This window comes from Solenopsis invicta, chromosome 4 (assembly GCF_016802725.1).
Source record: "Solenopsis invicta isolate M01_SB chromosome 4, UNIL_Sinv_3.0, whole genome shotgun sequence".
Taxonomy (NCBI): Eukaryota; Metazoa; Arthropoda; class Insecta; order Hymenoptera; family Formicidae; genus Solenopsis; species Solenopsis invicta.
The window spans coordinates 22410747-22419836 of NC_052667.1; the positions used below are offsets into that span (position 1 = coordinate 22410747).

General features: G+C 33.5%; 2 protein-coding genes across 6 annotated transcripts in view; one reads left to right on the forward strand and one right to left on the reverse strand.

Moving 5' to 3' along the window:
• The window catches only part of LOC105196128 (diuretic hormone 44), a 39992-nt gene extending 35696 nt beyond the window's left edge, over nucleotides 1–4296 (forward strand). For all 5 annotated transcript variants that reach the window (XM_039447943.1, XM_011161888.3, XM_026139551.2 and 2 more), the window contains exons 3-4: nucleotides 1956–2279; nucleotides 2973–4296. In XM_039447943.1, the coding sequence (XP_039303877.1) occupies nucleotides 1956–2279; nucleotides 2973–3002 (354 nt within the window). In that variant the 3' untranslated portion in view covers nucleotides 3003–4296. The remainder of the gene's footprint in view (nucleotides 1–1955; nucleotides 2280–2972) is intronic.
• Nucleotides 4297–4837: 541 nt separating this feature from the next.
• LOC105196127 (F-box-like/WD repeat-containing protein TBL1XR1) lies at nucleotides 4838–9048 on the reverse strand. Its single transcript, XM_011161886.3, has 6 exons — nucleotides 8979–9048; nucleotides 8146–8433; nucleotides 6925–7274; nucleotides 6509–6853; nucleotides 6064–6432; nucleotides 4838–5979 (listed from the first exon to the last, which is right to left on the reverse strand). Exons 1-6 carry the CDS (start codon nucleotides 9046–9048, stop codon nucleotides 5848–5850), a joined length of 1554 nt encoding a protein of 517 aa, XP_011160188.1. The 3' UTR covers nucleotides 4838–5847.
• Nucleotides 9049–9090: the final 42 nt, after the last annotated feature.

The window sequence follows — 9090 nt, forward strand, 5'->3', positions numbered from 1 at the left end:
CGTACACGGCATGTACATTTCTTTCCATTTATCTTCAACTCCGACATTTCGAGAGAAAACAATATGATTTTTCGATTCTCGGAAATCGTTACGTTTCTCAGCATAGGAAATTTTGTAGAAATTTTTGTTCCTTGTGAACAAATGGGGTCTCTCGCGTAGCATCCTTTGGCAAGACGCTCGATTTATTTGTCACTTTGAAACATTGCAAACGCGATTGCTGGACGTCATTTGTAGCATGCATTTTAGAATTTTTTATTTGCCCCGAAACGAAACGAGCTGCGTAAAGGCAGCAATATTACACGACGACCTGGCGGTGGCAGGTGGCTTCATTATTCATGTGCATTCATTATTCGCTCTTCGCCCACCTCTGTAAATACGTATTTTCCGCTTCGGTGCATTGTGCAGTATAAGTTGCAAGCTCTCTTGCGAGTTTACGCTCGAGGGGTTGCATTTTCGGCTGCCACTGAGCAGCGCGCAAATTTACAAATGCTGTGACAATTGTGTAAGTCGATCTGCGAGTTTCGCACGAACAAGGAAAAGAGAGAGAGAGAGAGACACACAGATTCAAAAGATCACTTTGTGATAATGAACGACAGAAAATGCGACCACGTATAATAATTTCTATGCACGAGCTCGAGAAACATTAAGATTATTAAAATTTAATTTTAGTCATAAACTAAAATTAAAATTAAATTTAACAATCATATTAAAATTTAACTTTTAAGGAAAATATGAATAGTACAGTGTGCTTTGTATTTGAAGACATTAAGACATTCAATATTATTAACATCTAACATTAAATACTTTGATAAGTAGTCTGGCAATTAAAGTTCTGTAACGACAGGATCATTTTGAACTCAAAACCAAGAATGCATTGAAGAGAGATAACTTCTACACGTGAATACGCAGGTATTAAGGGCAATTTGAAATTTACGTGCTCCTTCGTAGTTACAATTTACTGTATGACATCTTTCCGGATACGATGTTGTAGGTGCTTTTTACTTTACCGTGGTTTTATGTCACACTTCATATATGTTTTCTCAATTCACATATAGAGACTTTACGATCGTATTTTCTAGCGCTCATTCTCGCAAAACGATTCTTTGGAATCGGTGTCTCTCTTTTCCTTTCTGTCGCGCGAAACTCGCAGATCGACTTATAATATTATAGTACAATCGTTGCGGCAAGTGCAAATTTGCTCAATTTACATTATAACATGTATGTAATGTATAAATTTATACGTATATATGTATATAAATAAATTGATAGAATATATATAGAATCTTCAATTTTTCATCATAAATTTGACCATCTGAATGAATATTATTTTCCCGAAAAAAAATTTTATATAAAAATAATTTTTTTATAAAATCCCACAAAGAAGATTCATTTTGAAAGAATTAATCTTTAAAATATCATATACTAGTCTTGCCATAAATTTTGTTAAAGCTAAATAACATACGGTTGATAAGATTAGGTTGAAAAGCCACAAGCTTGCCAGCACTGTGTTAGCCAATTACAACAATGTAATGGAACAGCTGACAGTGTTTTGTCGCGCATAGTTAGTTAGTTCATGCAATAGGATGGGGTGTTCATAAAAAAATCTTACCGCTGTAATCTAATCGCATTATTTTTACAACGGGACAAAGTTCTCGGATAGCTCATACGTGATTTTAACGCTCTTTGTTTGCACTTTCAGAATATTTACATCGGTTAAAAAAATATCTTTTATTGCAGCTATAATACGCGTAACCGTATCTATGGCGAGCAATAAATTTAAAAGACAAAAAGAAACATTCCTTCTTGCGCACTAATTATAACTCACTTTTATAATGAATTAAAAGATCGATGTTCTATTTGCGAACAATCAATTTTGTCAGCAGAATGTTTATGTGTGTTCTTCCTTCCCTTAGTACTTTAAGGATTAATGCAACATTGTTCGTCACGCTGAATAGGACGAGATGCTGAATTCGGAGAACGATCTCGGATCAGACGTGATGCGCACTAAGAGAATTGGATCTCTGTCGATTGTGAACAATTTGGACGTGCTGAGGCAGAGAGTTCTGCTGGAGCTGGCACGTAGAAAGGCATTGCAAGATCAACGGCAGGTCGACGAAAATCGTCGCTTCCTCGAGACTATCGGCAAGAGATCGGTATCGGACGCCAACAGAATTGTGAGATCTGGCGTAAAGAATAATCGCGAACGATCTACAGCATCCAGTAGGAACGAATGGATCGAGCAGAATCCCTTGTTCCACAAGTCGCAAGATGATCGGACGGTGAGAATATAAAAATCTTTGTTTTTTTTTTATTTTTAACTTGTTTTAGGACACTTCATAAACTATATACATATGAAAGTTGCGTGAATAAGATAATATTTCTATTTAACAACATATTTTTATTAGTTTGTTTACTCTAATTGTTATTAAAAATTAAATTATTTTTTATAACATTAAGGAGAATCTCAATCTTTTTGTGTAAGTATTTTAAATATTTAAGATGATTTATACAAAGTTTTATTGTGATTGTCTAGTTATTTTGCATTTAAGTAAATAAATAAGTTTTGTTTATTTTACAAAACTGATTTTTGTATCACAATGAAACTTTACATAAATAATAGTGAATATTTAAAGTACTTAAATAAAAAAATTCAGATTTTTTTTATTATTTCTTATTTCATTATTAATTATATTTTAATTAGTGCATATGTCTATTTTTTTATTATAAATAATTTTTTATCCAGATAGAAAATTGTCACCAAATTTTTTCCACTACTTTCAAATGCAATGAGAAATAATCTATAATTTTTTCATAATTTTCTTAATGTTTTGAGACATGTCCTATACATGCTTAAATAATTTTTGGTCGAGCAATTCATTTCACATCATAATTATCACGTCATAATTATAATTTGTATAGGTGGAGAAAAATTTCTAATTGAAGTTTTAATAAAGATAATGTCGATCTTTCAGGTACAGGCTAATGAGCTTCGCCTGCTGTAATCGCGCCTCGGCATGCGAAGAAAAACTCCAGATCCGATATATCTTAGCTTTACGATATGCGATTTTAAATCATTCAATCATTAAGTTATTTTGTCAACTTTCTTCTTTCCGCTTTGCCTATTCTCGTTTAGCAGATAGTCCGAGTTCCGCCAGCCATGGCTGGCAATATGAATGTTAAAAAATTGCTGACTTTAACAATCGATAACAAACGCGGGCCTGCTACATCCCTTCCTCTCCCTAATGAATTCGATCGAGAAATCCCGAAACGTTTCGCACAGTATTCACTCTCCCTTTTCAATCCTTTATTAATTTTAGCATTTATTTATTGTGTTAGATTATAATAATTCAGGTAACAGTCCTGTGTCACACGAAAGCTGGCAGGAATGGGAATCGTGATTGTGCATCGTTCGAAGATGCGACCGATGCACGACGGATTCGTCTGGCGCGCGTAACGTTCCAAAGAAACGTACAAAGATCTGAGCTTTACGTAAAGCTTTACTTCCGTCTTCTTCCGCAGCCAATCTGTCTTCGGACACGGAGAAAGGCGTAACGAAGCAGTATTATATATTGTGATCTCATTTAAGCTGTATCTTCTGTTTCGCAAGGAATATACCTGACGCCTGATCCTTTAGCGTGTATTAAATTATCGCGTCGCCGCAGCCGCCGCGCTTTACCAATGTTTGCATTTGTAGAAGAAGAGATTACACAAGTCGATTGAACTTACATAATTTCACTTTCGCCAACTATAAATGTACAAATACCTCGTATTGTATTGATAGTTACCGCCTCTCGCGTCTACATCCCGGCGTCGACCGTCGGACGAGGGGCACTCATATGTGTGTACCTGCAGCCTACACTTCTGAAGGAAATCTATTTTCTGCATATAGTGTGCATTAATCAAAGACTTATCTAAAAGTTCGCAGATGTAAAGAATCGAGAACTTGTAAAAGGATCCGGAGATCAGATATACTGTTAATGTTAAGAGACTAATAATACACGATAAGATTTTCATTAATAAAAGTACAAGATGGTATCCCAAATATTATGATTTTACAATATTATGATTTAGATAATAGTTTTATATCACGTATGTTATTTTTGCTTCCCTCTTAATATTAATGTTAATTATACGATATGATGTTTTATGCTATCTCGCAGTTATGTATTTATTATTTGTGCCATTATGGAAGTACAAAAACAGCGATTATCAATTGTGCAAAAATAAAATGTCTAACACAATGCATAAGTTTCGCAGGGTATGCGATGCAAATAAAATATGTATGCATTATTAAAATAATTATTTAATATCCATATGACCACACACGAAAATATTTTCATTTATAGTTGTCTCGAAGTATCTTATTCCAGAAAATTTAGGAAATTGGTAAGGAATATGGTTATTACATTTTTCAACTCTTATGTAAGTATATATGTATTTTTTTCTTTTTTTTTTAATACATTCAGTCGTTTCTCAATTATAGATTTTATTATATGAAAGTCAATAATTTTCTCATAATTCTTTTCATTGTCTCATAATTCAAAAATTTTTAATTTTGTACGTAATATAATTTATTATTCAAAAACACGTGAATATATTAAGATATATATAGATTTAGATCTCTTATAGATTTTATATAACCATATAAAGATAATTATTTATCTGAAAAATGTAAAAAATAAGACAAATATAACTACAATTAAAAATATATGAAACAAAGTATAAAAATATAAAACATTTCATTTAAAATTGAGCTAGCAATAGATGTTTTCTCATGTTTTTATATGTCTTCAAAGATATGGTGAAAAAAATTATTTTCTCAAAAAAGTTCTTGAAAAAAAGTTTATTTTTTTTTATTCATTGTCGATGTTTACATATTATTTAATACTATCACAGTTACAACTCTAATTGTGTGTAGTTATAAATACAACTGAAGCACGAATAATATACTCCAGTCATTCTCAATGAATAAAGATAGCTATTCATTTCTTTGTAAATATAAAGTTAGTTGAATTATATGCTGTACAATTTTGTGACTAAAAATATTATTAATGTACATTTCTCTGCAGCATATTATTTGTAAACAAATATTAAGGGAATAGTATACAAAAAAATATTTGTAAAGTGAATACGCGCTTTATTAAATAATTTTATTCAATCACCTATCATTTGTTAAAACTTTAATAATCTAAAATTCATGAATAAGTAATATAATTTATAAATATATTGGAAGGAATACTCAAGTAAACTTAAATGCATACGTGTAAGGTGATTAAAAATTATTGCATATTTTAAGGAAACTTATTCATAGAATTTTGTTTGAATACTTCAATGATCAGAGTTTAAATTATCAAAACTTTTATGATGAAAAATTATTATACAAATTTTAATCTTATTAAGAAATAAAGATTAAATAAAGATTAAAATTTTAATGGGCGAAACATGTGCTTTTTAAAGAAATCATTTGCAAATAATATTCTATTATTTTTGCGTAGTTATATGTAAGAATTCATTAAATTGCGCTTTAATTTATTTCGCATAATAAGAAAATAAAGATACGATAAAAAGTTAAACATCTAATATACCTAGATTAAAGGGGCATCTATTTTGTCCGAAAAAAGGCTATCACAGGAATTCTTTTAGAAAAAAGTATCGAACAATTAAAAAAGATGCAATTTTTGTAAAAATATTATTGATTTCTATATTGTTTCAATACTTTTTTATTAAAAAAAAAACTTTAAAAAGGCCTTTTTTCGGATCCATAGTATAATCTCTTTAATGCAAAACTGTAACAAAACTGTCAAATCAGACTTAGCACAAAGTATACACTTTAGGATATAATTATAATTATAGTTTACGAAGGTCGAGGACGAATACACTGCCATCAGATGCTGACGCTCCGACTTTGTCACCGCGACTATTCCAGCACACTTCGAAGATACCGCCTGTACCTTTGTAGCTGTGCACCAACTGGCCGCTCTGCTCGAATAAAGAGAAAGTAATCAGTTTAATTATATTTAGCATTATTTTAGAAACAAAAAAAAACTAAACTACGATACTTACTTGCGTAGACCATATATGAACGCATTTATCAAAACTACCACTAGCAAGAAACTTTCCATCTGGACTGAAGGCTACACTATATACTGGCTCAGTGTGTTTAGTGAGCGTGTGTATGCATACACCTCTTTCCACGTCCCATAGTCTAACAGTGGAATCAAAAGATGCACTGGCCAATGTTAAATTCATATTGGGATTGTGTGTTCCAGGGCCAGTCGGTGACCATTTGATCGTATAGATTTCTTTGCTATGTGCTTGCAGATCATGCACCCATGTATCCTGCTTCATTGACCAAATTTTCAAACTCATATCGTCTGAACAACTAGCTAATAGATTTCCTTGTGGATCCCATTTAATTGCGTTAACTTCGTTCTGCAAAACACACACAAAAAAAAAAATGAAAGGAAATGCTCGATTAATGACAATTTTCTTAATCGCATATACGCACTGTATGTCCCTGGAAGCTCTTGATTGGCTTATCTACGTTGAGTTTGCACACATGTATACATTGATCCGTCGAACAACTAGCGAACGAGGTGTTTGTCTGCCAGTCGACATCCAAAGCAGGTGCACAATGGAAACTAAACTGTTGGGTACACTGTCCACTTTCAGCGTCCCAAATGATGGTTGTTTTGTCAACGCCAGCGCTCAGAATGTAATTGCCGCGTTTGTTCCATTTTAACGCGAAGATCGGACCTTTGTGTTGACCTAACGTGGACGCCAATCGTCCGTCTGTTGTCCAAATTCGTGCGTATCCATCATAACTTCCCGTCGCTAATAGTGTACCGTCACACTGCAAAAGTTTAAAATGCGTATTTGCATCAACGCGTTCAGCCATGAATAAAAGCGCACTCCGGTTTATACCTTCCAATCCAACGATGTAACATCTTTATTGCTGGGTACTTCCGTGCCGCCTTTCTGAATACAGTGGCGTAAGACCAATTGATTGGGCGCTTGCGAGTTATCTGACATGTCCCAAATGCGAGCGGTACTGTCGCCCGAACCAGACGCCAATAAATCGGTTGTTGGATTCCAGGCACAGATAAATACCTCCGACTCGTGGCCGCGTAACTTCGTGGCTTTACTGGCAGGGATCTCGACTGTACTGGCATTGGAGCCTGCATTTGCACCTGTTGTCGGTTCGTCCACCTCTATCTCCGTTCCTCGGTCCCCACTTCGGTCATTATTATTTACACCTTCGTTGGATGTAACAACTGGTAAAAGAATCAAATATTCATTGAATTAATTAAAAAAATTTTTATAATCGTTTTAAAATGGAGTCAGATAAATTTTTCTCTTTCCAATAATTATTTTAAAAATAGAGATAATAATGGAAAGACAATTGCTGTTGAATCATGAATTATGTTAACTTATAGTTATCCACATTGTATCATTGTATTTGATAGTAAAAGTTTATTCTATTTATTTCTACTTATTATTTAATCAATTTAAAGAAAACTGTTTGCCACTAGTTGACGGACAGATCGATAATGAGTTATATGCTGTCCCTTCCAACTGCACCTAATGATAAAAATATGTTTTTTATATAGAGAAATCATATTTTTTATCATTATGTCTTACAGAAGTGACGAGCTATAGCTCGCAAAATGACCGCAATCTATGGCTGTCCAATTTTGTTCTACCTGACTTCTATGGAGGTCTGAAAAATGTTTAATTTCTTCAGACCAGGGTGTATCAGGCACTCTGCACATTTTTTTTTATTTATCTAATCTTAATCTTTAAGGTTCAATCATGGATATTCCTTGTCTGATCAATTTCTATCCATGGAGATTTTGTGAAATTTTAAAAGTAGTTAAACTATACATTTTATTTTTTTCAAAAAGAAATATAGACATTTGTTCTAAAAACTTGAAAGTATGTTCATAAATTTTAATATTTTTTACATCACCTTAAATAGAAAAAAAAACAATCAAAAGATATCCACAATTGAATCAATAAAATATCCTTTTTTTTTCATATTGTGCTAAAGAAATTACTGTTTAATTTCCATACTTAGTATCATACTTTTATGTAGAAAAATTTTGAATATTTTATTTTGATTGTATACAAATATATATAGATTACCTTCTTCGCCATTGGTATCTTGACCATCAGTCTTCACCTGCTGTTTCTGCTGATTGATCTGATTCTGCCTTGTCGCAACAATGTCTGGCATAACTGCATCGATGAGCGACAAGGATTCCACCATCCTGTGTTCAGTGCCATCCTCACCTATCATTATCTCTGCCTCTGTATATTGCAGTCCCTTCTGAATAATGGACAGGAGTGCCGCTGGTGGCACGAGGGCGCCATTGATATTGCTCTGTGATATGTGAGATTCGATACCAAATGTGTACGCAGAATGTTGGAAACCTATAGAAAACAAAGGTCCATGAATAATAATCTAAATAAAATACAGGTAAAAATTCTTATGCTCGATTAAATTCATATTAAAATTTACTTTAAGCATATGTCAAAGTTTCACGTTTGATGTGGAGATTTGATTTAGCTACACAACTCTATAAAAACTGTACAGAGTTGCCAGGTTAGTGGACTTTCCTCCAAAATTACGTTTTATCATTACAGATTTTATGACAGAATAAAGTTTAGGGGAATTTTTAGAGAAGAAAACTATAAAGACTTCTAGTATTCTTATCTTCCTCAAAACTCCCCTGTGATAATAACAATTAACAAAATCCAAATTTGGGAAAGTCTTCTAAATTCCTGGGAACTCCTACAATCGTAGTTTGTCTCAAATCGCCAGCCTCGTTGATGCAATGCTTCGCGTGTCGAACATTCACAAAGCAACTTGTCGAGGTCACGACTACGAGGTTCCCGCCACGCGAGCATGACGGATGCTGCGGTGCAGCGTACGTTCAGGTCGCGCGCAGAGGAGGTTATGAGCTCACGATTCATACCTGATTCTTGCAGGTACCGATAGACCAAGAAGTTGACTTCATCACTGGAGAAGCTCATCGTGTCTGACATTCACGGATACTAGCAAAGCATATTTACGATGGGGAACGCGTC

Coding starts and splice junctions, on each gene's coding strand:
- LOC105196127 (XM_011161886.3), bottom strand. CDS start 9,048: ATGTCAGACACGATGAGCTTCTCCAGTGATGAAGTCAACTTCTTGGTC. Junction 8,434..8,978: donor TCGGTACCTGCAAGAATCAG/GTATGAATCGTG, acceptor TGTTTTCTATAG/GTTTCCAACATTCTGCGTAC. Junction 6,433..6,508: donor AGAGCTTCCAGGGACATACA/GTGCGTATATGC, acceptor TGTGTTTTGCAG/AACGAAGTTAACGCAATTAA.